At 51.2% G+C, this 27,411-nt stretch overlaps 1 protein-coding gene across 5 annotated transcripts in view; it reads right to left on the reverse strand.

Moving 5' to 3' along the window:
- NRG2 (neuregulin 2) overlaps nucleotides 1-27,411 on the reverse strand; it is a 184,799-nt gene that overhangs the window by 16,882 nt on the left and 140,506 nt on the right. For 4 of the 5 annotated variants that reach the window (XM_042985253.1, XM_015535638.2, XM_042985248.1 and 1 more), the window contains exons 2-4: nucleotides 19,801-19,972; nucleotides 14,345-14,463; nucleotides 4,890-5,010 (exon numbers count right to left, since the gene is read on the reverse strand). In XM_042985253.1, coding sequence (XP_042841187.1) covers nucleotides 4,890-5,010; nucleotides 14,345-14,463; nucleotides 19,801-19,972 — 412 coding nt within the window. The remainder of the gene's footprint in view (nucleotides 1-4,889; nucleotides 5,011-14,344; nucleotides 14,464-19,800; nucleotides 19,973-27,411) is intronic. The other variant, XM_042985257.1, reaches the window with a different exon arrangement.

Here is a 27,411-nt window from a genome sequence, read left to right on the forward strand (position 1 = left end):
TGAGTCCCTGTCTTGCAGACTTCTGGGAGACATGCCCTGCCCTGTACTCTCCTCTGAACCCCAGCAAGGCCAGATACCTAAGGGAAGCTTAAAGACAGGGCCAGACTGACCCCCGCCCCCCCACATTCCCCCCCTCGAAGATGGGTTTTGGCTGCCTCTGCCTCTTTTTCTTGGGGAAGTTAGGTAACCCCATCACGGATGTTTCCTCAATAATAGATCACTGTGCAACATTAATCAGTAAACCTTCTCAAGAGGAGAGAGTACTCTACCTCTTAGCATTCTCGTGTAAACCAACCATCAGCGACCTCTTGAGCTTATAGGGGGTGGCTCCCATTGGCTGTGATAGACCCTTGGGGAAACCCTGTTGACCCCAATCTAGCTGGGGGGTGGGGAGTGGCTGGTGAGCAGACAGCTGGAGTTTCTCTGGGCCTTGATGGCATCTCCCTTAGGGGAGGCAGGAGGCTGGTCCCTGCAGTGGTGGCAGTGTGCGGAGGTATGCCTAGCCAGTGAGTAGGGGTGGAGGACTGGGAAGCGTGTCTGAAGAAAGTGGAGGGGGAGTGGTTACAAGGGAAACTGATGCACGTTCATTCTGTTGAACAGGGTGGCTCCGGAGGAGGGAGAGGAGGAGGAGGAGGAGGCAGCGGCGGCTAACACCTTAATATATCCTTCTCTGACCTAAGCATCCCGTCCCAGGAAAATGGAAGTAGTGCCTAAGGCTTTCCAACCAGCTCCAGTCAGGCTCAGCTCTCCTTTCTCAGCTCTCAGAGACTGATATCCACTTCGGGTGGGGACTAGAGGGGAGAAGAAAGCAGCAGCACCTTTGGGGGTGGAGGATAAAGACCCAGGAAATTGCCAAAATGATTCTTGGAACCCTCAAAGGAATAAGAAAGAGATACATTTGACAGTGTCCAATGTCTAAGATTAGCCCAGCTCTTTGTGTGTGTGTGTGTGTGTGTGTGTGTGTGTGTGTGTGTATTTGTGTTTAAGAGAGAGAATGGGGTAGTGCAGGGGCAGGAGGAGCAAAGGGAAAATTTCTTTGCTGATAGTCAAGGGATGCTGTCCCACGGCTCTTGGGAGACTGATGATAACTAAGCACATCCTTGAGTCCCTGATCCCACACCCAGCCTGGACTGCCCCAACTGCCTCCTCAGATCTTTCATGACCACTGAGTTGTACAACCCCAGGTGGCACCACGGACACGGTCTATAACATGAATGTGCCCCCCTGGAGTTATGTAATACGGTCCTAATCTTTCTGCCCTGGGACATGTGTTCCCCACTGGCTGAATAAAAGAAAAGGCAATGGGGGATGGGCATAGCACAGGGGTTGGGGACTGGCTCCCCATACTGTTCTCTGGGCATTAGATCCTTCCAGGAGGCTCCTGGGCTCTCCTTATCCCTGCTTGTTGAAAATGAGCCACATCCAGGAGCCTGAGGCTTCCCTAGAGAAGATTCTGGGAGTGGGCCTACAGCCTTGCTACCCTGCACTCAGGACCATGTAACAGGGTACGGGCTACACAAACCCGTCCACCACGAGTGGGGTCTGACTCAGTGTGGATGGCTGGCCGGTAGTGGGCTCCCACTGAAAGAGGGATTGGCGCTCTGAGTTTCAGCAGCACAGGGGACAGATTAAAAGGAGAGGCAGGTCATAGCTTTCTCAGCCCTCCCCCACATCATGAGCTATGACTATGGGAAGATCTGTGCCCAGGGCTGGAGAAGAGCAGGGTGAGACAGGGGCAGAGAGGAGAGCCCATGGGCTGTATCTGGGGTGACAGAGGTTGGAACTCTGCCTCCCCGTTTTCCCACCCACCTCCCGGGCCTCAGTTTCTCCTTTTGGTAGCCTGGGGATAATGCCATGTGTGCTGCCCTCACCCGAGGGAGGGGGAGGATGAAGGATGAGGGTGTGCCCCAGGGCACTGGAGGGGGTGAAGGGTCTCTGGCCTCATGAGGGGTGGGGTGGAGATGTGGAGAGGATGAGCAGGCAGATGGGTATGGGATGGGGGAACCACCTGAACATGGGGTGGGACAGGGGGAGCAGAAGAGGGGAGGGATGAGCTTGATGGGAAAGGGAGGCATGCCGCTGGTATGTGCACAGGGCTGGAAAGAGAGTCTTGTTCTGTCATCATCCCCTGAACCAGTCCCCAAGAGTCACGCACCAACCGTGCTCTACAAAAACACGGAGAGAAGAGGAGAAAGCAGCGAGAAGAAGTGCAGAGGTCCCTGTCTGGCCCAGACAGGAGACAGTCACCTTGATTTGGACCCCCATTTTCAAATCCCCCTAAGTTTTCTTTCTTTAAAACAAAATTCAGTATCAGTGACACTGTTTCTTTTGGCTCTGAATTCCAGAAAAACAGGGACGGAGTGTGCCTGCTTTCCAACACTCCCTGCAGGGCTCTGAACCAATACACAACAACAAGTGTCAGAAAACCAGGAAGGAAAACTGAGTTTTATAGAAACTGGAATGAAACTGACCAGTCTAGTTTCATTATCCAAGCTAAGCGGAAATGCAAAAAAATCAAAATAAAAAGTAAACAAACAGCACAAATGGTAAGACGTGAGTTCTGTTTCCTATATTCTTTCCTTTTTATTCCATTCAGGTGTCATCAGGAATCCCAAGAGGCCTGCCCCCCACTTCCCTCCCGGCTCACCCACCCCCAGAATGGCCTCTGGGTTCTGCCCTGCCCCCCACCCCCCTGTCCTTCTCCAGCACAGCTCTGAGGACTTGCCCTCCTGAAAGTGATCTCCCCTGAGGGCTCAGGGAGTCAGGGAAGTTGGTTCCAGGAGCCCTGGCTAGGGCTGACCTAGGGCAGGTTGAAATGGGGAGGTGGTGCTTCTGGGTACCAAGGTCAAGTTCTAAGCAGGGAATCCCAGTTGCCCTGGTGAGGAGGGGCACAGGACACCATCTTCATAATGATTTAGGCTCCTGCCCTCTGCTACTCTCAGATTTAGCTGGGGGTGACTCAGAAGGTCCTAGGGCTACAGCCTTGCTGGCAGGACCCTTTGGAATCTCACAAGCTCATCACACCACTTTCCACGCTAAATGCTAGCACTGGAACCCTGCAATCCCATGGCCCTCTGTGGCCCTGGCACCTGTCCTGGGTGGCTGAAAACTTCCCTGCCTGGAGCCAGGGCTGATCTCCTTAATGCTGCTGGATTCCTTCAAGGTTCCAGGGTCCAAGGGGCTAGGGAGGTGTGGTGTGTACGTGTTTGTGTGTGTGCATGTGTGTGTGTGTTTGGGGATTAAAAAAAGAGGGGCCTGCAGGGCCGGGCCATGTCTGTGAGATACTCCAGAACGCTTATGAGTTTCTGTAGATTTATTGCAGAGAGCTCAGACCATTTTCAAGTCTAGAATGTTCCACACGGTCTCTAGCACTAATGTGGCAGCCTCCTAGGGGCAGAAGGAGGGAAAGATGAGGGGCTGAGTCCAGGCTGAGAGTTTCCCTGGGAGACCTGCTGTGGCTGCAAATTCAGGATGGGGGAGGACAGTAAGGGGATGGCAGCAGGTGCAGGGTGGGCTTGGGGGGGAAGCCAGCAAAGGAGGCCCGCTGAGGAAAGAGGCACAGATCTGCCTGGCAGTCCGGGTCTAGCTCAGCTAGCCCGGCACAGAGGGGAGAGTGTCAAGGAGGCACGGCCCCTCATTATCCCCGTGTGAGGTGGAGGGGTCTTTGGCCAAGGCTGTAGTCAGTGGGGGGATGCAGCTCTGGAGCTGGAGCCCAGAGGCAGGAGAGCTGAGAGGTGCTGAATCTGACCTTGTCTGTGAGGAGGGCAAATGCCTCTCTCTGAATTTCTACTAATACTCTAGTGGCTTTTGCCCAGATGCCATGGGAATGGGGCAACTGTGGCACCTTGCCAGGGTCCTAGGCTCGGGGTGCTTTGAAAACCCAAAGTTGTTAACTAGTGCCCCCTACCCCTCCTCAGGATCTGGCCAGAACCTGTACTGCCCTCACCAAGCTCTTCCTCCGGCTCCTCATACACCCACCAGAGAACCTGTCAGGGGGTCCCGTGGGCTCAACTGCTTGAATGGGACCCAACTGCTTGAATGGGACCCAACTGCTTGAATGGGACCCAGCTGCTTGAATGGGACCCAGCTGGACCTGAACAAGCCCTCCTGGGTTACTGTGCTCCCATCTGCCCTGTTTGCTAAGGGGAGCAGGATGAAAATCCTGCTGGGTAGAGAAGCCCCAACTTGAGCTTCTTCTTAACCTTGACCTTCCCCAGGTTGTGTCTGGGCCACAGCCAGAGTGGTGTCTTTGCTGATGTCCCCTCACCCCATAGAGAGGGGCTAAGGTCTCAAGTGGCAGAAGCAGCACCCAGGGTGTATCTGAACACCAGGCAGGGAGAGTAGCCAGGTCTTGAGGTGAGCACCGGATGCAGAGTCCTCGTCTCCCCTCAAGGCTCTGAGAGCAGACCCTCCACTACCAAGGGCACTGGGAATTGTGCTTTGCCTGACCCTGCCAGGCTCTTCACTGCTGGGGAAGACACACCATGGGAAATGTTCATCAGAACACAGTTTGGAGAGTTGCTGAGAAATGGGGCGGGGGGGGGGGGGTAGTGGTACAGAGAGAAGGGGGAGAGAGAAAGGGAGGGGGAGAGAGAACCCAGTGCCTAGGGCATAGACTGGCATCCCCATCTCCCTAAAAGGTGGTGGTGAAAGGGTGGACACTGGGAGAGGGGGTGGGTAGGGGCACTGCAGAAGCCCTGAGCCCTTCAGAGTTTACATCTCCCTATATTCTAGGAAAGGCCTGGGAAGTGGGGCAAACCTCCCTGTCTACACCCCTTGGGGACCCCCTGTCAGTGGCCTGAAGCCCACTTTTCCTAGAGCCCTCCACTTCTTCCCCAGTGTCTCTCACCCTAGTCTTGCCCCCACGCCCACCCCCACTGGTCACTTACTTGCAGGAGAGCTGGTTGATGCCCTCGATGTAGTAGCAGACGCCTCCATTGACACAATAGGACTTGGCCGTCTCGTTGCACTTCCGGGCGTGCCCCGACCATGATGATAGAGTGGTACTCACTGGGGGCATGAGAGACACATACCAGTGACCCACTGAGACCACCTCTGGGCCCCAGGCACCACCTCTGTCATGGCCCTTCATGGCTCATCTCAAAGTTGGAAGATCAGGAACTGCAGGAATAGCTGGAGAGGGAAGGTCTGGTGGTCCCTCCCAGTCACCAACAAGGCAAAGGGGAGGCCACCAGGAGCTCCAACCCTTTGCCCAGCACCACCCTGCTGGTGGTGCACCCGTGCTCTGGGCAAACCTCCAAAGGCCAGGAAGATTTGCTGTATTTGGGGAGGGATGAGAGACTAGCAAAAAATGCTCCTTCTGCTGGAATAGGAGCCCACTTCTTGCCTGCCTTTCTAGGGGCTCCACGGCAGGTAGATGAGACACTATGTGTTTTGTAGGGAACATAGTTACAGGGGTGCTGGAAGGAGACCTCTCCATCAGTCTGCACTGCTTGGGCTCTCGAGGTAGCCCAAGGGGTGGCTGGAAGGGAGCTGGAAGGGAACGTTTAGGACACTCATTCTCTAAGATCTAGAGAGAAGGGAGGAGAATCCTAGCTTCTATGTCTTCCTCCTTTGTCCCAGAGGGGACAAGCCTCCCAGGAATGCTACAGAGGCTGCTCTGCCCATCGCATAAGCCCCCACCCCAGGGTTTTCGTTGCATCTGCTCTCACAAGGCAGCCCTGTCCTCCCCCACCCAGTCAGCTGTTGCCTTGGAAGGGAGCGTCCAGGCCTTGACTGCCCAGGTTATAAATCCTGGACGTCAGGTTGCTGGAGAGGAGGTGGGCTTGAGAGAGGCCTGTATGATGGCTGGGAAGTGAAAACTTGGTGAGAGTGAGGCTGGGCTTTAAGGCTGCTGACCCACACAGCACATCTGACTGGTCAGATTCATTTGATATGTGAAAATAACTAAGGTCCTGCTCACCCATGGGATGCCATCCAGAAACCTGGTTTCAAGTGAAAAGTCTTGCCCCAAGTGTTTTCATTTGTAAGCTAACTCCCGCGGCTGTGTACCCAGATCAGGGAGTCCCTCAGCCTCTGGGGCTCTGAGGGTCTCTCACTCCCACCCAGCAGCAGCCTCCTGAGGTGCTCCTGTCTCCTCAGGGGTACCGAGTCCCTATCCACCCCCTCTCCGTGGTGATGGGGTTGAAAGGAGGAGGAGGAGGAGGGCAGGCACTTGGCGCCCTCAGTGTTTAGACATGTGGGAGACAGATGGAGCGCGGGGACTGTGAGTGTATACACAGCTCTGCCTCTGTATATGTCTGAGGAGCTTGCTGATAAAACCCGGCGGGCAGGGCCAGCTCCCACCTTCCCCTCCACACCATGCCTGCTGCTGCTCTGGCATCCCTGAACCCCAACACTGCAGAGGTCCCCTGCCAACAGCTGGGACCTGCGTGCTGGCAGGGACAGGAGGCCTCTGCTGGTCTCTGCCCACTCTGGGTCAGGGAGACCCAGGGAACCAAGAAAAGGACAGAGAAGAGAAACAGCTGAGGTGATCTTGCCTGCGAGTTGTAAAATCCGTTGCTCTGGGGGACACCAGAGGCTGCCCTGCCCTTCAGTTACACTGCCAAGGAGGAGTGAAGAAAAAGAGCAGGGGAACGCCCGTCCAGTGCCATGGTGTGTGTTGTGACAAGGCCTCGGGGCTCCTGACGCCTGGTTGAGCCTTCTCACCAGCCGGCCAGTCCCTCGTGGAAGAACATGTCAGTACCGAGGCTTGACATCAGCAGACGAATGCAAACACGGTGTGGACCACCGGCCGGGGCCTCTCGAGGGAGCTGGCTAAGGCAGGAGTCTTGATTCCCTCTGCGGTTGTGGGTGGCAAAGACTGCCCGCTGCCGTGCTGAGTGAGCAGCGGACAGACGTGAGGACGGTGGCGGGGACCACAGCTGTCCACATGCACGTCTGTGCTCGTGGAGGCCTTGGGAGGCAGAGGATGACTCTTGAAGCAAGATGGGGCCTCAGCTGGGATGCACGGCCCTGGCTGTCAGAACCATGTCATCATGGGGACTAGGCGAAGGCCCAGAAAGGCAAAAAAGGGTGGGCAATGGGGGAGCCAGTCACAGAGGGGGTTGTGGGGGGGAATGACCACAGGCCTCTCCACTTCAGAAGGAACTTGAGGCCACCCACTCTGATGGCAGGGCCTTCCCAAGTCCCCACAGCCCAGCTCTGCTGGTGGGGAAGGCTCACGCCAGGAAGATTTCCACACTGAGGATGCACATTCACGCTGTTCCAGCACACACGGACTCCCGTGGTGGCTTGTCTACGCTCCCTTGTCAGCATATCCGTATTTCTTCACTGTGTTCTCCCATGTTTGGGGAAGTGAAGATGACCTACGGACTCCAGGTTGGAGACTCTGGCTGCCCCCTCTTGACGCCCCCATTGGGATGGTCCACAGCCTCCCCAGGTGGGGCCCCTGATCATCTGCCCAGTCACTTGCTCCCCCAGGCTTGCTCTGAGCGGCACAGACCTAAGACCTGGAGGGCATCTTGAATACCTTTCCGTCCTTTATTATTTCCACCCATCTATCACTGAGGCTGCCTTTCTACCTCCTCACAAGGCTCTGTCCATGTGTCCCCACTGGTCCCCAGCCCGGGCCTCCATGGTCTGTCTCTTGGATGACCACAACACAGCCTCTTCACCGGTCTTTCTGCCCTCACTCTTGCCTTCACCTCTCACCATTTTGCTTCATTGCTGTCAAAGTGATCTTTAAAATATGTAATAGCGGTCAATCGCTGCCACGATCAACACCCTCCAATGGCTTCCATTTACATTCAGAATACTTTCCCCCAGTCCCCCCGCCTCCCCCACTTCGTGTCCTATCCCTCTCTTAGAGTATATTCATACTATGCTGGCTTAGTCCAGCTCCTCTAACAAGCCAGGTGTCTTCCTGTCCAGGGTTGTCAAAGTATCAGTGTCTCAGAGAGGCTTCCCAGGCTCGCTCCTCCCTCCCTCCCTCCCTCCCTCCTTCTCTTAGCTGTGTACATTTGCACCTTCTAATACTTATTCTAACATAATTAAGTGACCAGCTCCTCCACCCGAATGTAAGCTCCATCTGGACAAGGTCTATGTCTGTCTTATTCAACAACGAACTCCAATGTTCAGCATAGTGCTTGACATGTAACGGGGTGCCTAACAAATATTTACAAATATTTGTTATGAGCAAACAAAGATCTGAATCTTCAGAGTAAGGTGGCTTTTGCTACCTCCCAGGAGCTACCCTGGTCAACTTGGCCTGATGATGACTGAAGCATCATCTCCTAGAGTGCAAATTTTCCTGGCAGGTCACTGGGGGAAATGAAAATCAAAACCACAATGAGATACCACTTCACACCCACTTGGATGGCCATAATCAAATGGACAATAACACACAGTGGTGAAGATGTGGAGAAATTGGCATCTCTGTACGTTGCTGGTGGGAATATAAAATGGCACACCCACTTTAGAACACCGTCTGGTAGTTCCTCAACAAATTAAACCTAGAGTTACCATGTGACCAGGCAATTGCACTTCCAGGTGTGTACCCAAGAGAATTAAAAACCTATGTCCACCCAAAAACTTGTTCATGAATATTCTAGCAGCGTTGTGCCTAATAGCCCAAATGGGGAAACACCTCAGATGACCCAACCACCCAAACTGATGAATGGATACGCGAAAGATGTTATATCCATACAATGGAATATTAGTCACGAAAAGGAAAGACGTGCTGCCGTATGCTACAACATGGATGGATCTCAAAAACCTGATGTTAAATGGAAGAAACCAGTCATAAAAGGCCACATATTAATTATATGATTCTATTTATATGAAGTGTCCAGATTAGGGAAATCTGTAGAGGCAGAAAATAGGTGTGTGGTTGCCAGAAGCTGAGGGATGCGGGATTGGGGAGCGTGTACTAATGGGTTTAGGGTTTCTGAAAATATTTGGGAATTAGTGGTGATGGTTATTCAACCTTGTGAAAATCCTAAAAGCCACTCAATTGTATACTTTAAAAGGGTGAATTTTATGGTATATAAGTTATACCTGAAATTTTTTGATTTTAAAAATTACCTGGAGGGGGAGCCTGGGTGGCTCAGTTGGTTGGGTGTCAGACTCTTGATTTTTGGCTTGGGTCATGATCCCAGGGTTGTGGGATCGAATCCTGCATCAGGCTCCGCACTGAACGTGGAGCCTGCTTAAGATTCTCTCTCTCCTTCTGTCCCATCCTGGCTTGCATGCTCGCGCTCTCTCTCTCTCTCTCTCTCTCTCAAAAAAAAAAAAAATGCCTGGAAGAATGGCTAAAATCAAAAATGTAAGAAACAGCAAGTATTGGTGAGGTTGTGGAGAAACAGGAACCCTTTGTGCTCCGTTGGTGGGAATGCAAACTGGTGCAACCACTGTGGAAAACGGTATGGAGGTTCCTTAAAAAATTAAAATTAGCATATGATCCAATAATCCCACTACTGGGTATTTACCCAAATAATCTGAAAACACTAATTCAAAAAGATGTGTGCAACCCTAGGTTTATTGCAGCATTATTTACGATAGCCAAGATATGGAAGTGACTCAAGTATCCATCCATAGACGAAGGAATAGAAAAGATGTGGTATATACAAACATAATGGAATATTACTCAGCCATAAAAAAGAATGCAATCTCAATGTTTGCGACTTGGATGGATCTAGAGGACAATGCAAAGTGAAATATGTCAGTCAGAGAAAGACGTATACAGCCTATGATTTCACTCATGCGGGATTCAAGAAACAAAGGAATAAAGAAAAAGAGACAAAAAAATCAGGCTCTTAAATAGAGCAAACTAGTGGTTGCCAGAGGGGAAAGGGGTGGGGGATGGGTGAAATAGGTGCAGGGTATGAAGAGCTCATTTGTGGTGAGCACAGAGCAAAGTAAAGAGTTGTTGAATCACTATACGATGCACCTGAAACTAATATTGCATGCTAATTATATTGGAATTAAAATTGAAAATGCCTGGAAGGGTAAACCCAGGAGGTCTCTATCAGCCATTAGTGTCTTAGTAGGCGTGAGCTTATCCAGGCTTTGAAGAGGGAAGGGCCAGGAGGAGAGCTGATGGCGATGGGCCTGTCTCCCGCCAGCCAGTCGGTTGCTGCAAGCACTCTTCACTGTTGCTCTTCGAGAAACCTTTTCTTATCTTTCAAGGCTCCATCAAGGCTCCCTCCCACCTGCTCAGTCTGCCCCCTTTCCTGCTGTTAAAGTTGCCTCTCTTTCCTCTTCCATGGGTTAGCGTAACGGGCCGATGCGCTGAATTTGGGTTTTAGCTTCCTATCAGGAACTTTGAGGGACTTAGACTAGGAGCCAAGACTATGACTCCTCTGAGTTTACAGCAGGGTCTTTCTGAGTAAGGCCTTACTGAATATGTGAGCAAAAGAGGAGGTGTGTGTGTGTGATTAAACAGCCACCTTTCTAAGCCGCACCCCCCCCCCCGGGACCCCGTAAGGGACTCCCTCTCCAGGGCTTCCATGGTCTTGTGACACCCCAGATCAAGTCTGCCTACCCTCTGGGGCAAAGCTAGGCTCAGATCGATATCCTGGGATTGGAGCAGCCACCCTGAGATATTCCCAAGATCTCTTTCAGCTGGGGATGAGGCAGCTGGTTTCCATAACCCAGAGATGGGTCGGACCAAGCTGATTGTTTTATTAACAGCACCACACACTTCTTGCTGACTCCTCCTCCTCCCAGGCAACCAGGAAGGCAGTCTCTTGTGACCTGGTAGAGCTATGAGGGTAAGAAGCATCTGCTTCAATTTGAGGAAAGAGCATCAGGCTCCTCAGGAACAGAGCCAAAGCGGGGAGCCAAGAGTCACAGCATTGCCCCTTGAACAGCCACTGCTCCTTGCCTCCTGTGCCCTCTTCTGGCCACCCCACCCCTTAGCCCTGGCTTCCCTGGGGCCCGGGCGGGCCAAACCAACCCACCTTGGGATGAGTCACAAGGGGGCAGGCACAGCTGCCCGCTACCCGCCCTTCATCTCCTCCCCAGGGTGCGGTTGCTGCCAGTCTTCTGGGTTCCATGGGTAAACAAGGAGCCTGGGTATCTCTGCCTGTGGAAATGTCCTCCACGGGGATCCTCCTGATACCCTGCAAGTGGCCCTGTCCACTGCCCCATGTCAAGGGTAGGGGCCTACTATGAACTGAGCACGGCAACAGAAGAGGTGGGGTGTGTGTGTGTGTGTGTGTGTGTGTGTGTGTGTGTGTGCGCGTGTGCACGCGCACGCACGTGGTGGTGGCTAGGTGCACAAGTGTCAGTCTCGACATCAAACTCAGAATCCCAGAATTTTATGGGCAACAGGTCTAGAGATGATCTGGTTCCACCTCACAGGGGGAAATGGAAGAGAAGCGAGGTGGAGGAACTCTCCCAGGCTTGCATGACAGAGCTCAGAAGAGACCAAAGCTCTGGACTCTCTGCCACTCTGCCCTGCCGCTCTCCTGCTGGGCTGGAGGGAGGAAGGCATGGAGCCCTGTGGGAAGCTCTCAGGGCCCAGCCCAAACCTCCACTGCCTGGTTCCCTAACTGATCAGAACACGGACTGCTAAGGGCTGACAGAAGACCATGGGTGGGGTGGGGCTTCAGCTTATCTGAGGGGGTCTTAAAATGGTCTACAGTCTCAGACCCCAAACCCACAGGAGAGAGGGCACTGCTGTGGTTTTCCACACAGCAGCCCTTCCCTCTTACTCTACTGCCGACACCCGTCTAGGGAAGTGCCCCTGTGTAGTTCTGGCAGGCCCATCACTCAGACTCTGTATACACACGAGCCTGGAAAAGATGCCACCCCATTTTCTGAGCACAGTGACTGGGCCAAGTGGGGCGTGTGAATTAAGTACGGTCAGTTGGCATCCATCCTTGTGATTGTATGAGTGGATGTAGAGACAAAGCTACCTCTTTTTCTCTGGGAGAGAGGCTGGGGTGATGTAAACATGGAGCTGTCTGAGGCCATGGCCTCTTCTTCCCAATCCATTCCCCAAACATGGGAGAATCCCATTTTGCCATAGGAGAGAGTGAGGACAATACCCAGAGGGAGAGAGCATCTTGATCCCGACTCTGAGGACTTGGATTCTATCCGTTCTACCTGTGGATTTCCCAGTTTTAAAAACCAATCAATTCCTTAAGGTAGTTTTAAGTTGGGTTCTTGTCAGTTCTAACCAAGAAAATCTTGAATAATAAAACAATAAACATCAAGTCCTAAGTGGATCTGAGAATGTCTGCCCACTATGGCTGGAGGTAACAGGTGCTGCACACCTAGCATGGTCCATTTTCCTGGGCTTGGGACAGGTTAGGAGGAGCAGGGAGGGCAGGTACTGGAGCATATGGGAGTCAGTAAAGGCCTTGGAGAAGATTATAAATCCTTTTCTATATTGTTTACCAGGTGCGTACTGTAAGCCAGGCACTGTGTTAGGCTCTGAGGTTAGAATGGCAATCAGGCTAGACGTATCCCCACGGAGCTCAGGGTCTCAGTGTTTGCTAACTACTTTTACATTGTATAGTGCTCTCGTGAACCATCAGTTAGACTTGGGGCAGAATATTTAACCGCTTTGAGCTTCAGTCTCATAATTTATAAAATACACCATGGGCTTGTCCGGGTTCAAGATATAGTGTGGAATGTGGAATAGAGCAACTTTCAGTAAACAGTGGCTGTTACTGTAACTCCTGGGGAGAAGGCATCATTCCTGCTCTCCCCACTCCTGTCTCCATCATTCCATGGTGGAGGTCACACTTGGATAAAAAGTTCAGCAACAGTATGAGATTTGAAAAATGATATAATAGAATTCAGGAAAGACCACAGTTGGCCAAGAAGTGGCCTGGGAGCGAGGCCTGGGGGTGACACTGGTGGGATGAAGGGGTCAGGGAGGACGGCAGCCTGGGAGAGATGGCACGAGAAGAGGAATATGAATGGATTGTAAGGGACTGACACAGTTACAGCTGGAAAGATCGTTTGGGCCAAGTTGGTGTGAACTGGGTTGTGGACAAAGTCCTTGTTCTGTGGCACCATGGGGTAGGGGCATGACAAGATAAAAGCATCTTATGAGGCTACTGCTCAGGTTTAGGTGAATCAAGATGAAACCTGGGCCAGGTTGCCTCTGACATAGGGTTGGAATGGGGGGTAGAGATGTGAGAAAGATCCAGAAAGAAGATGAACCAGGACTTGGAGACTTGGAACTATAAAATATAGTGGACGAGGAGCCTCAGAACCTGGGAGAACAGGGGAACCCCTTACAACATGGGGCAGGCAGGGTCTGCAGCGGGTTTTTCTCCAAGCGTCTCAGGGCAAGGAACATTCCACGTTCTCCTGATAATGCTGGGTTTAGGGAGCACTGGAGGCCTGTCCAGTGGAAGTACTGGCAGGTGAAGGCAGATACAGGATTAGATGGGCAGGGACAGGCCTGGAAGCGAACCCAAATAACCAGGTAGCCAAGTGATATGCCCAGTGTGTGGGTGGTGCTGGGAAGACAGCGAGCTGTTTGGAGTTAGTTCCTGGTTTGGAGTTAGTTCCCGGGCTAGAGTGGAAGCCTGTGGTCTAAGGACAGGCAGCTCCGGCCACTTTCCGGTCAAGGGAAACCAGGTTGTCTGCCCACTGACACTGTAGCTGCCACGGTGGAGGCGGGAAGCTAAGGGTGCCCTGGGTGCTGTGGGCTCCTGAACTCGCATGTTTTTAATTTTGTTTAATGTTTATTTTTGAGAAAGTGCGAGCGGGGAAGGGGGTAGAGAGAGAGGGAGACACAGAATCTGAAGCAGGCTTGAACTCATGAACCACGAGATCATAACCTGAGCTGAAGTTAGACACTTAACCGACTGAGCCACCCAGGCACCCTGACTGCGTATGTTTTTAAGGAAGAGGCCCACCTGTTGGAGAAGGGTCTGCAGTCCCTGAAAAGAGGCCGCCCGCAGGGGCCAACCCACCCAAGTCTCCTGGCCATGGCCCCTGCCAAGATGGCTGCCTGCACTCAGGTGCCCAGCAAAGCAACAGGCAGTCAGCTCCCACACGCCCGGGGCCTGCCTCTCCCCGGAGCCCCGCTCCTGGCAGCCCAGCCTCCCATAATTGCCTTCTAAAAATATCTTTTCCCCACCCCCACCTCTTGATTTCAAAATATTTAGTTTTCAGGATATTTAAAATGAGAGCTGGCGGCTCTTCCAGGCCCAGATAACAAAGCTAAACATTTATGCTTGGACTGCATTTCTCTGCAGAATTGGCCCAGATCTCAGGGATTGATAGGGCAGCAGCAGGAGGGGAGGGGAATCAAGTGCAAGATGGATCATGTGCGGGCCTCCAGAGGGCTGGGGGGCAACTGGCCCGCTCCATCAAACACCCATAGGACCCCTCCCCTTGTTGGGGGACCACCTACCGCTGTTGACATGGAGCCGGCCCCGGACCGTGTCCTTCCCCAGGATGTTCTCAGCCTCGCAGACATACTCCCCAGCGTCCTCCACCTTCACCTTGTTGAACTGTAGTCGTGAGTTCTTTCTGGTTAGGGAAGGGATAAGAGGGGGAGAGACGTGAGCCAAGGCCCTGGCTGTCTGTGGATTCCCAGCGGTCACCTTTTCCCATACAGCCCCAGTGGCTGTGCAGGGTGGGTGGGAAGTAGATTCTGGGTTCCAGGTAGAATGCTGAGTCCCTGGAGCTGGAGGGGGACCTAGGGGCTCAGGAGAACACAGGGAAGAGCTAGTGGCTGCACATATGTTCTAAATTTATGAACCCTCATGTCCACTTTTCTAGGGCCAGACCTTCTTTGTACCCTTTTTGTGGGGGAGAAAAGTGGGGTCTCCTAAGGAAGTCACATGGCTACCTCTCTCCTCTCCTTTTGGTGTCTCTCCCCCAGTCGCGGTGTTTCCCTCAAAACAGGGCAGCCTCTGGCTTGCTATTTACCTCAGCCTTCCCTTAGAAGTGGCAGCCTGTCACTCTAGATATGGAAGACCTGTTCCCAGGTACCTGGGCAGGCCCTTGATCTAACAGGTTCCCATGGGAACTGTGCCCAGCCTCCTGGTCCCAAACTGTAGCTCCCCGGTCTTCATATTAGCCCTGCCACCAGGGGTACACTGGGGCCTCTCCCAGGGGCTTTAGCTTCATTCACTCATTCATTCATTCATTCGTCAATTTAATAAAGCTTCTGTGTCCTTGAATTTTGGATATGTCAAGGGAACAAACAGATCCTAATCCTAACGGCCTGACTTGCCCCTCATGGCTAACATGAAAGTGGACAGGGCAGTACAGATGGGAAAACTGAGTCCTAGAGGGGATTCTGGATTTGTCCAAAAACACCTGGCAAGGTGAAAGCAGAGGTGGGTGAAAAGCGGGAATTGGTGGGACACAGGCCCCTCGGTGGCTCATGGACCATTTCCCAGAGCCCGAGGCTGGGGCTAGCCCCCTCTGTGAAGGGCTTTTCACCCAGTCCCTGCATGCCGAGAGTTGTGGGGCCAGGCCTGGGCAGGGACTCCGTGCTGTGTGTGACTCTGGGGCACCAGGCCCCGGTTCTCTTCTTCTTTCTGAAGACCCTGCCAAAACTCTCCTTCCTTCCCAGGGTTTCTCTGTGCTTGCCCCAGGGTACCTGGGCTCTGCAGGGTCTGTTCACATCTCCCATCCCTCTCTCTGCCACAGTGCTCTTCAGGGGCCCATCCGAGCTCTGGATAAAGCCTAGTACCCCAGCCCGGCCCCCAGGGGGAAACAAGAAGTAGCATGAAAATTTCTTTACATGATGTAACCTCTTCCTCTTTTTAGTCCCAAATTAAAACACCAGATTCCCAGAATCTGTGTTGTGTGTTGGAGGGGTGGTGGAACAGGAGGTAGGGCAGTACAGCTGTCACTGTCCTAAGCCCAGGGATGAAAACCAGAGCCACGAAAGCTGCTGGGGGAAGGACAGGGGAGCGAGGCTGGGCCCTGGGTAGAGGAGGCGGCAAACTGACCGCCATCGTCACTGGGGCTGTACTCTGGGAACCCGTTTCCTGGGCTCGCCTCTGCCTCCAGGGGGGTCTCCTCTCAGATCACCTCACTCTAAGATCCTCCAAATGAGGGTCCATGAGGTTGTCTGGTCAGCAGGCCCTGTTGCTGTGGTGATGTCCTCGCTGATGTCTCGGCGACAGCTGCCTGGGCTGCCCCCGCAACTCCATCCCTCCAACCCTTCCCAGCTCAAGCCAGTCTCTGTCTCCTTGGCCTGGTGTCTGCCTCCAATCCTCTTCTGTCAATTCAAGTTTGTTCTCTTCATTAAACAGAGCCCTGGAGGCCCCTCTGGCTAAAACAGCATCTCCTTCCTGGCTCCAGCCTAATTAGATACCACAAAGTCCAGCTGCCCCAGGACCAGGCTTCTCTCACTTCTTGGCCACCAGCAGCAATTCCCTGACACTGGGTGAGAAGTGCAGATGACCACCTGAGGCTCGCAGGGTCAAGGTATAGGGGGCACAGAGCCAGAATCTCCTTCTCACCCACTGCTGTACTCAAAGGAGCTTCCTTTACACCACATCCCATGTAACAGGAAAGAAAGGTGGAGTTAGGCTCACAGATACCTGGAGGAATAAAAGCTGGAAATGGAAGGAAGGCCTTCCCACACAAGGCATATGAGACCTTCAGAAAGTGTAGGTCCAGGGCTCAGGGAGAGGCCCTCTCCTTTGAGGAACTGGAAAGAGGCAAGTGGACAGAAGCAATGACCCCTAGGTTTACTGGTTACAGGCACCTTAGTTTATCAGCTGTGTGATGATCTCGTCAGTTCCAGGGAGGGGGGCCCAGACTTGCATAAGAGACCCCGGGGTCAGAGCCAAAGGGTATAGGCTCTATGGTTCTCTTAGCCCTGGAGGAGGAGCAGGGGCCACTACATTCTCTTCTCACTCCTAGCTCCCGTAGGAAGCCCCGAGGATTCAAGATTCTCTCCCGCCTTCCTGGTGCCCAGTGCCCGCTCGCCACAATGACCCAGGCCTGCCCCTGTGATGGGTGCACCTTCCCTCCTTCCTCAGCCAGTTTTCTGCTGGCAGGAACGCATCCTCCACCCGTCCGCACATTTTCCTCAGTGCCTACCTCCTGCTGCCTGCCTGAGGGGCCTGTTCCAGCTTGCCCCTCATAAATAAGGGAACACGCGGTTCTGCAGGGGAGGGACCTGCGCCCAGGGCTTGGGGGGGCTGGTTTTCTTCTGGCACAGGAAGGCTTGGGTGAGACACCTCAGCGTGGCGGCCCTAGAGATAGGCAGCACCCGCTGGGAAGGGGGCCTCTGAGAACCAAGAGCCATTTCAAGAGCTACTGTGGCCTGGCAGATGGTGTGCTAGGATGACCAAAGAGCAAGCTGTAGTGTGGGTGGAAGGAAAGAGAGATTTTGCCAGAAAGGAGACTCCTGCTCCTGTCCCTGGCCCCCCTGCTAGGTGAAGCGTGTGTGTGGAGGTGGCAGGCCTCTTTGCCACAGTGAGGGAATCAGAAGTTCTCCATCACAGCTCCCTGTCTTCTACCCAGCCAACTCGCTGCTGGGAGCCCAGGCGCAGGTTGGGTGGAGCGAAGTTTCAGGAATGCAGCAAATGGGACAGGGCCCTAACAGAAAGAAGGCAGGAGGCACACTTCAGGCTCTTAGGGATCCCCAATACCCAGGAATGAAAGACTTGACCACGTACTCTTTCTGGACTGGGTAACCCATTTGTCAGATGAGGCTTAGGGCGCCTGGGTGACTCAGTTGGTTAAGCGTCTGACTTTGGCTCAGGTCATGATCTCAGTTTGTGGGTTTGAGTCCTGTGTCGGACTCTCCCCTGACAGTGCAGAGCCTGCTTGAGATGTTCTCTCTCCAAATTTCTCTGCCCCTCCCCCACTAATGCATGCACACACTCTTTCTCTCAAAATAAATAAACTTGAAGAAAAAAAAAAGTGAGGCTTAACCAGGACAGTAACTTGCTCAAAGTCTAGGTCAACCCAAAGGGTGTCTTGTCCAGTCCTAGAGTCACCCTGAACCCAGGAGAGGAATCTAGTTCTGCAAGATTCTCATCAATGTAACACTCAATGCGGATGTCCTCTGCCAGGCTGTACAGGGCAAAAGGGTGTATATGGGTGGCATCCAGCCTCTGAGGCTCTCTCATGCTAGAGGGAAAGAGAACCCCCAAAATGAATGAAACGGTGTCCAAGGCACCATGAGAAGAGACCATGAGAGTTGCCTGGAGGGTTCAGGGAGGTGTCCCAGAGGATATGACATTTAATCTGGACCTGGAGAACTTTGCCAGGGACAAGGTGGGGGAGGGGGGAGCTGCCAGCATAGCTGGGGTCCCAGTCCAGGGTCATGAAAGGAAAGACCAGGGATCAGGAGCACTGAGGAGTTGGGGAGCAGCATGGCAGTGACTTAAAGGTGAGGAAGAGAGGAGTTTGAAGGGTCCTGAGGCCTGGGTTGAGGCTGGCATACAGCAGGCTCTCAAGATCTATCCAGTAAATGAGTGAATGATCAGATATGTGTCCATGTTAGAAAGGTCATCCCCTGCCAGGGTCACAGGGCTCAGTGGACCTCTAGAACTTTAAGCAAAACTGGGTGGATAAGGCACATTTTTCTCTGAAAAAAAGGGTGGAGGCCTTCACCACATTCTGTATTGGAAGCTAGACTAGAGGCTCTGTGAAGGTGGGGACCATGTCTGGGTCAATCGCCAGTGTACGTCCAGCCTCTGGCAGAGTAGAGTGCCTGGCACAGGGCTGATGTTCCATATGCACATGTTAGATACAGAGATGAGCTCACAAACGGGCCTGTGGCCCAGGAAAAGTGGGGAGGGCCAAGAGTGGGACCGTGGAGGACAAGAGGCCAGAGGCAGGAGAGCAGATAAGAAACATGCAGGGCAGGGAGCAGGGTGTCTCCTGCTGGAGGGGGTGGTGCCAAGCAGCAGGCACTCCACTTCCGCGACAGGTGTGAGGAGAGCACAGGAGGGTGAGGCAGGGCCAGAGAGGGCAAGGGGGAGAGGCTAGACTGGGGCATACAGGATCAGAGCTGTCTGTGGGTATCGTGGGGGTGGTATCTAGTGTTCAGCTGGCAGTGTGGATCTGGAACTCCGGTATAAAAACAAAAAAGTCATCACAGGGTTATCAGCTCAGAGAGGGTGAAATCACCCACAGGTGGAGAGGGAGGGAGAAGAGGAGGGAAGCCCCCGAGACAGGAAACTTCCAGCCCTGATGGTGACTGAGAGAATGGTCAGAGGCACGGAAGGACCAGGAAGGGGGGCTGCAGAGGCAAGAGAGCAGGTGGCATCCATGCCACTGGCTGCAGAGGGGCCTGGAGGCAAGGGGCTTGGGAGGTCTGAGGTCTCCAGGTCTCTCAAGAGCCACAGCCATAGGCAGAGTGGGGATGTATTTACAAGGCAGATTCCAGGAAGGCAAAGAGGTGTGGAGGATGACAGGGTGGAGTCAGTGGACATGAAACTGACCCTCCATGATGGTGGAGAGAAGTGGTATGGGCAAGAAATGGAGGAGGGAGAGGGGCAGCGATGTGGAGGGAAAGCTTTCAGAAGGGAGGTGATGTGAGAGGGTTGGCGTTGGAGAGAAAAAGGTGGAGGTCATCACTCATGATCTCCCAGACGCATCCTGGAACCAGTCTTTCCCCGAAGATGGCCAAATGTGGGCTTTCGGACACTGTGGCAGATCCTGTGAGAAGTTTTGGGGACAAGAGGGGACTTCCGCAGGTAAAGCTGAGTTTGATAATCCATCCAGAGGCATTCATTAAGCATCTACAGCCTGCACGACACTGGGCCAACATAATCCAGAGCTGCAAGGAGAGGTTGGGTGTGGCCAGGAAGGGGGGACCAGGGCCGGTCCCTCCTTTTCAGGGAGGATGGAGGGCAGCCGGGTGGACAGAGTGTTTTTTCTCACCTGCCGTTGCCGTACTTGATGCGAATGTCACGGCTGCGGTTGAGCTCCTTGCCATCCTTGAACCAGCGATAGGAGGGCTGAGGGTTGCCCGCTGCTGCCTCACACTTCAGTGATTGCTTCTCACCCACCTGTCCCGTCTGGCTCTTCATCTTCTTCAGCTTGGGCCGGGTGGCTGTGGGGTACAAGGCAGGGAGGTGAGCACTGGTGGCAGAGGGGGCAGGCAAGTGCCAAGTGTGAGCAGTGCAGGAAGGGCCGCCCCTCCTGGTGTCATTTGCCAGTTCAATTCGATAAGCGTTCACAGAGGGCCTGCCATGATGTCAATGTGGCTACTACCTCTGGGCTTTCCTTCATGCCTGGAATGGTACTAGGGATTTTATAAACATTAGCTTATGAAAATAACCCCATGAACTCACTGCAACGATTAAGCCCCTTTATGGATGGCGACAACTGCGGCTCAAAATGGTGACGTCGCTTCCTCAAGGTGAACTGGGATTCAAACCCAGGTTCCCTTGACTTCAGTGCTCAGGCTCTAACTGGTGTCCCAGACCCCCAGGCCTAAGCTGGCCTAGAGGACATAGGCAGACCAAGATGACAGACACCGCTCTTGTCCTCGGGAAGTTCAGTCTGGTAGGAGAGCTGTAACCTGGCATTAACATCACAGCATGGTTCACAGAGGCCCGAAGTTACAAAAACTGAGGGGAGCGACCCCAATCCAGGCTGGGGGAGGAGCTAACTTAGCTAAGAGCTGAAGAAGGCTAAGGGGTCAGAGCGGGTAGGAAGGGAGGTGGGCCAGGCAGAGTCAGCATTGTGGCTCAGGAGAATCCCATGCGGTCCGGCGGCTGGGCTCACTTGGATGGGTCGAGTGGAGCAGCTGTCTGGGTGATAAGCTTGGAGCTACACTGGTGGGCACAGGCCCACCTAGTGTTGCAGGCCTGCAAATGTCAAGCTACTAGAGGCTTCTCCCATTTTTCTTATACATAATTCTGTTTCCACATGCCCACTCTCCCATGCTTCATCTCCTTGTCCCCCTCCCCTCAACAACCTAAACCAAAAAAAGAAGAAAAAAAAAAAAAAGGAAAAAGTACTCTGTTCACAGGAAGGTAAGGGCAAGCCCGTGCTCCCTGCTGTGGTTTGTAATAATTTCCACTGGGATAGCCCTTCACACGTTACACAATGCCTTCATGCATGCTCTCATTTGGTCCCTGAGCTCTGTAAGGCAAGTGTCATTGCTGACATGGATGGTGAAGATGAGACTCAGAGAAGTTAAGAAACTTGACCAACGCCAAGCAGCCAGGCAGCCACGGAGCTGGCACCAGAGCCCAGGTGTCTGGGTTTGCAACAGGTCAGGCTTGTAGCAGCCTCGTGTCTGTTTTGCAGCCTGTGTCTCTTTTGGGAGAATGAGGACCTCGTTGAAATCCTTCCAACGGCAGAAGCGATGGTCTGCTGGGGCTAGGGAGTTGTCCGGTGACTGAATGGTCTAGGTTGGCTCTGGACGAAGGTGCCTGAGGGGGCCTGGCGGTCCCCCGTTGAGCCTACCTCTGAGCTGCTGCCTGGAGGCAGGGGGAAGATGCCAGCGGGGAGAGAAGAGAGAGAAAGGGCTCCTGAAGCCTCAAAAACTATAAACATAGACCCCAAAAAACAGTGCTGGTGAAACGATTTTGTTCATTTTGGAAAACTTAACAATATAGATGGATAAAAGAAGCAATCATCCATCATCCTAGTACTCAGAAGTAACGTATAGCGACACGCACGCATTGTAAACAAATGGGTCAGTGTCAGTAACCTGTTTCTTTCATTTAATGAAACAAAGCCTTTGAGCTTGGCATTAATTATTTTTTAATACTTTGTCTATTTAAAAAAAATTTTCATGTTTATTTATCTATTTTGAGACAAAGAAAGCACGAGCAGGGGAGGGGCAGAGACAGAATCCCAAGCAGGCTCCGTGCTGTCGGTGCAGAGCCAGAGGCGAGTCTCAATCTCACGAACCGTGAGGTCATGACCTGAGCCAAAATCAAGAGTCAGACGTTTAACCAGCTGAGCCATCCAGGCGCCCCTGTTTGTTTATTTATTTTAAATAGGCTCCACGCCCAACGTGGGGCTTGAACTCCCCATCCTGAGATCAAGAGCTACATGCTCCTACTGAGCCAGTCAGGCGCCCATTGGCATTAATTATTAATAATAGCATTTCCCAAACTGAATTCTATAGGACATGAATATCCAGAGGGATGATAATAGGTATTACTTAAGGAAAGAGTTCCATGATCAAATCGGTTTGGGGAATGAGTGGGTAAACACGGTTAAAGAAGTATCATCACTGACTTTGGTCTGATTCTCCAACCAAGGGTCTTAGAACTTTTTTTTCTCAGAACCCTCAGTAGCATTTCAAGGAAATAAAGTTATGCAGAATAGCTCTAAACATAACTTACATGTATATATATTTATAGATATATACATATTTTCATATCTTCACATAAATCAAAATTCAAGAAGTGTAAAGGGTATATGGTTTAAAAAAACAAGTCTCCCTCTGGGGCACCTGGGTGGCTCAGTCGGTTGTGCCTCCGACTCTTGATTTTGGCTTGGATCATGATGCCAGTGTTGTGGGATCCAGGCCCACGTTGGTCAGGCTCCATGTTGAGCGTGGAGCCTGCTTATGACTCCTCTCTCCCGGAGCACCTGGGTGGGTCAGTTGGTTAAGCATCTGACTCTTGGTTTCAGCTCTGGTCACGATCTCACAGTTCATGGGTTCGAGTCCTGTATTGGGCTCTGCCTGGCAGTGTGGAGCCTGCTTAGGACTCTCTCCTCCCTCTTTCTCTCTGCCTCTTCCCTGCTCTCTCTTATTATTTTATTTTATTTTATTTTATTTTATTTTATTTTATTTTAATTCTATTCTATTTTAATTCTATTCTATTTTAATTCTATTCTATTTTAATTCTATTCTATTTTAATTCTATTCTATTTTAATTCTATTCTATTTTAATTCTATTCTATTCTATTTTTTATTTTATTTTTTTTAACGTTTATTTTTGAGATAGAGACAGAGCATGAATGGGGGAGGGTCACAGAGAGAGGGAGACACAGAATCTGAAAGAGGCTCCAGGCTCTGAGCTGTCAGCACAGAGCCCGACGTGGGGCTCGAACCCACGGACCGTGAGATCATGACCTGAGCCGAAGTCGGACGCTTAACCGACCGAGCCACCCAGGCGCCCCCCTCTCTCTTTAAATAAACATTAAAAAAAAAGGATTCTTTCTCCCTCTACCCCTCTCCCCCTCTCCCCACCTTGCATTCTCTCTCTCTCTAAAATAAAACAAAAAAACAAGTCACCGTCTAACTTCTTTCCACAGTCACACAATTGTCTTTGTAGGAGGCAACCAATTTTATCAGTTCTGTTTATATCATTTCAGAGACCTTTCAGGTATTTTATACAAACCCTACTGTTTACACATTATCTTCTCATTTTTAATGGTTGTATACTATTCCGGTGTAGGTGTATCATCATTTATGCAACCAATTCCTATCCTGGGGTATGCAGCATGTTTTCTCCCATCCCCCACAGGATTAGCAGGCCCAGAGGAACATCCTGGCAACCTGACTCAGTATATATATCCAGTGTGTTCATCCAGCGCACGCAGTGTTCATCCTTTGTACACACCCAGCGTGTACGGCTGGACACGCAGGATGGCTCTTGACTCAGACCGCCTGGATTCAAATCCAGGCTTTGCTACTTCTTAGCTTTGTGTCCTCAGGCTATTGACCTAATCCTTTTGTGCCTCAGTTTTCGTATCCATGAAATACGGGTGATAATAACAGCTCCTACCTCATGGGATGATAGCTGTAAGGATCATATGAGACCATGCATGTAAAGCCAGGCTTGCACAGAGCATGAAACAAAGGTTAGCTATTATTGTTTCTTTCTTACTATCCACAATAATTTCCTAAGGCAATCTTTCTAAAAGTGGAATTGCTGCATCAAAAGGGTATGCGGTCTTCCTCATCCTTAAACATTGCCAAATTGCCTTCTGGAAAGGTTGCACCAATTTGCACTCCCACCAGTGAATGACAGTGTCTGTTTTTTCCACACCCTCACTAACATGAGGTATTATCATGTATTTAATCTTTGCCAATTAGCTAGGCAAAAGATAACGTCTCTTTGTTGTTTTAGTTTGCATTTATTTGATTCCTGGTGAGGCTGACCACTTTTTATAAATGTATTGACTCATTGTATTTCTGAATTGCCTGTTCATGTCTGTACTCTGTTTTTCTAATGGGTGCTCATCTTCTTTTTGATCTGTGAGAGTTTTATATAAATAGTAAGGCTATTAACCTTTTGCTATAATTTTTTCCCCAATTGCCTGCTTCTTATATTTTTAAATGCTGGTTTGGGGTGTTTTTTGTTTGTTTGTTTGTTTGTTTGTTTTTTTTGACACCCAGAGGTTTTGTGTGTATCAACCTATCAGTCTGTTGGGCTTTCTGGAACATTATTCTAAGTATGATTGAAGTCCTGCCTCAGCATCCTTGCCCTTTACCTATACCACACTCTCCTTCATCTACTTGCTCTGGAGTCCCTAGTCACTTCTTATCAAGAGTTCTTAACCTTAGATGCTACTGAGAAACACAGGAAGCTTTAACAATTATGTAGGTGCCTAGAACATATCCTAGATGTTGTGAATATATTTATGTTTTTCTATTATTTATTTATTTATTTATTTTTAACGTTTATTTATTTTTGAAACAGGGAGAGACAGAGCATGAACGGGGGAGGGTCAGAGAGAGGGAGACACATAATCAGAAACAGGCTCCAGGCTCTGAGCTGTCAGCACAGAGCCCGAAGCAGGGCTCGAACTCATGGACCGCGAAATCATGACCTAAGCCGAAGTCGGCAGCTTAACTGACTGAGCCACCCAGGCGCCCCTAATATTTATTTATTTTGAGAGAGAGAGAGAGAGGGAGAGAGAGAGAGAGAGTAAGTAAGTAGTGGAGGGGCAAAGAGAGAGGGGTAGAGAGTCCCAAGCAGGCTCTGTCATTGCCAATCCCGATGTAGGGCTCGAACTCCCAAACCGTGAGATCAGGACCTGAGCCAAAGTCAAGAGTCGGATGCTTAACTGACTGAGCCAGCCCGGTGCCCCCGAATATATATATTTAAAGATATATATAACATAAAGGAAAGTGCACATCTTGTAAGTATATAGCTCAGTGACTGGAGCCAAACTAAAAACATCTTCACAGGTGGCTTTCCTTTAAAGTTAGGTTGACACCTAGTGATTTAACAATCTCTTGGTCAATTGGTGACCTCCAACTAGTCTCCTCCTCCTTCTCATAAACTGGGGATGCAGAGAGCTCTTCTCAAGTTCCAAGGTGCCTCCCCCCACTGCATGGGGAATGTTGACCTTTCTTGCAGTTCTGAGACAAAGGGGCCTCCTGCCTTCCCCCACCCTTCAGCGAGCCAGGGTGCAGATGGGGGTGATACCTGGTGAGAGGAAATGGTGGTCACTCTACTACCTGGTTTCCCAGCATGAGTCCTAACACAATAGTACACACTGGGCCTGGGGCTACTGCTAATGGTGGCGATGGAGAGGGCGTGGTTATGTTCAGACTGACTCCAGAAACAGCGGGCGTAACTCCAATTTAGGGGGGCTGAGGACCTGGGGGCTCCAAAGGCATTCCCTGCCACCACTGGAAAATCCAGGATTGCATTTCAGATCACAAGGAGTCCACTCTAGTGGGAATTCTGTGTGACCTGATAGCTGCTTCTTGATCATCTACTCGCTTCAGAACAACCCCATCTAATCACTTGTTCCTCATTCATTCAATCATTCATTCATTCATTCAACCTACTATATGACAGGCACTGTTCTGGGCCATGAATAGATACCAGTGAACAAGACAGATAAGATTCCTGCTCTTAGGGAACCTGAGTTTTAGTGAGGAGGAGGATAGACGGCAGCAAATAATCAATAGGGACTCTGAGGCAGCAATAAGCAGCAGGATGAAGTCCTGGAGGTGGGAATGAGCTTAGTGAGTTCAAGGGCTAAAAAGGCCCATGTGGCTGGAAGACTCTGGAAGGCAGGGGGGTAGCATGAGGGGTGCCTGGAGAGGTAGGCCCAGTGACCGATGTGAGGCTGTGAGCTAAGGTGAGAAGTCTGGATTTGTTTTTGTTTTTGTTTTTGTGTTTTTACCTCTTATGTGCCTACTAGAAAATTTTAAATTACACATTTGGATTGCATTATATTCCTATTTGACAGCAATGGCCTGAAGGATGACAAAATAAAAGTAACCATCCATTTGAATCATGCTATGTTCTTTACAAAGGGTCTTCTTTTACATTTATTAACAGTTCCTCCAAGACTTATCTGAGATATTACAAACCTTGCCTCCTCTCTAACAGTGTCTAGTTCTGGTCCCTGCTCACAGAAATCTTAGTTCATGGCTCTCTGGAAGCCAAAGATGGGTGTTTTGAAAGGGAATATGACCCTGAGAATGGACTGCATTTTTTGTGTCAGGCAAGTTCCTTGGAGGGGAGGGGAAGTGGCTCAGGTGACAGGAAAGAGAAGACCCTTGAGGTGGCACTTGGAACAATAGCCAGAGGACCTCTGCTCCCTCACTCCTGGGCCCAGAGCCCACGAGTCCATAGGGAGGAGTATGGACAATGTCCCCGAGATGGCTCAGATTTGTTTTTGTAGATGTGATGGGAAGAAATCAGAGGCTTACAAGTCAGGGAATGACCTGATCTTACTTTGTACATTTTAATATTTGACATTTTGTCAAATGTACATTTGACGTTTTGTCATTTTTTTTTTTTTAATGTTTATTCATTTATTTTGAGAGAGAAAGAACATGAGCAGGGGAGGGGCAGAGAGATTGTGAGACAAGAGGATCCGAAGTAGGCTCTGTGCTGACAGCACAGAATCTGATGTGCGGCTCAAACCCTTGAACAGCGAGATCATGACCTAAGCTGAAGTGAGACACTTAACTGAGAGAGCCACCCAGGCTTCTCTAAGGTCATTCTTCTGCTGAGCCACGATCGCTTCTCCCACTGTGGTTTCCAGCCCTTGGAACCAGTACCAACCCCTGGGGACATGTGGGACAAGGCTATGTGGCTGTTCACACCTCAGACCTGGAGGCAGTGCTTTTGGGGCTTCAGACATGACCGGGCCAGCTCTGACTCCTGCCCGGGCACCCTCTCTGCATGGGGTCCAGTATTGTCTGCGTCTATGTTATGGCCCAGGGCCCATAGTGCATTGCTAGTGTGAGGTATGGAGATCATGGTACTGTGTCCCAAGAATGTGTTGGGGCCTGAGCTAAGACAAGCAAAGGAACAGGCTTCTTGGGATGGGTAGGATTTGTCAGGGCAAGAGCTGGAGCGATCTGGTGGGCAGGCGCTCACCCCTGACTCAGCTGACTTGTGTTTACTGAGTGCCTACTGTGTGCCAGGTTCTGTGCTTTGTCCAAGACAGAAATGATCTAGCTTCGTAGGGGTAACCCCTCCTACCCCTCAAGGAGTTTAGTTTGTCCCTCTTTGTTATTGTTTTGTTACATAAGAAATACATTTCTGTTGTAGAAACATTATACAATACAAGTAAGGCGAAAGAAAAGCACATCTAAATCCATTC

Source organism: Panthera tigris, chromosome A1, assembly GCF_018350195.1.
Source record: "Panthera tigris isolate Pti1 chromosome A1, P.tigris_Pti1_mat1.1, whole genome shotgun sequence".
Lineage (NCBI taxonomy): Eukaryota > Metazoa > Chordata > Mammalia > Carnivora > Felidae > Panthera > Panthera tigris.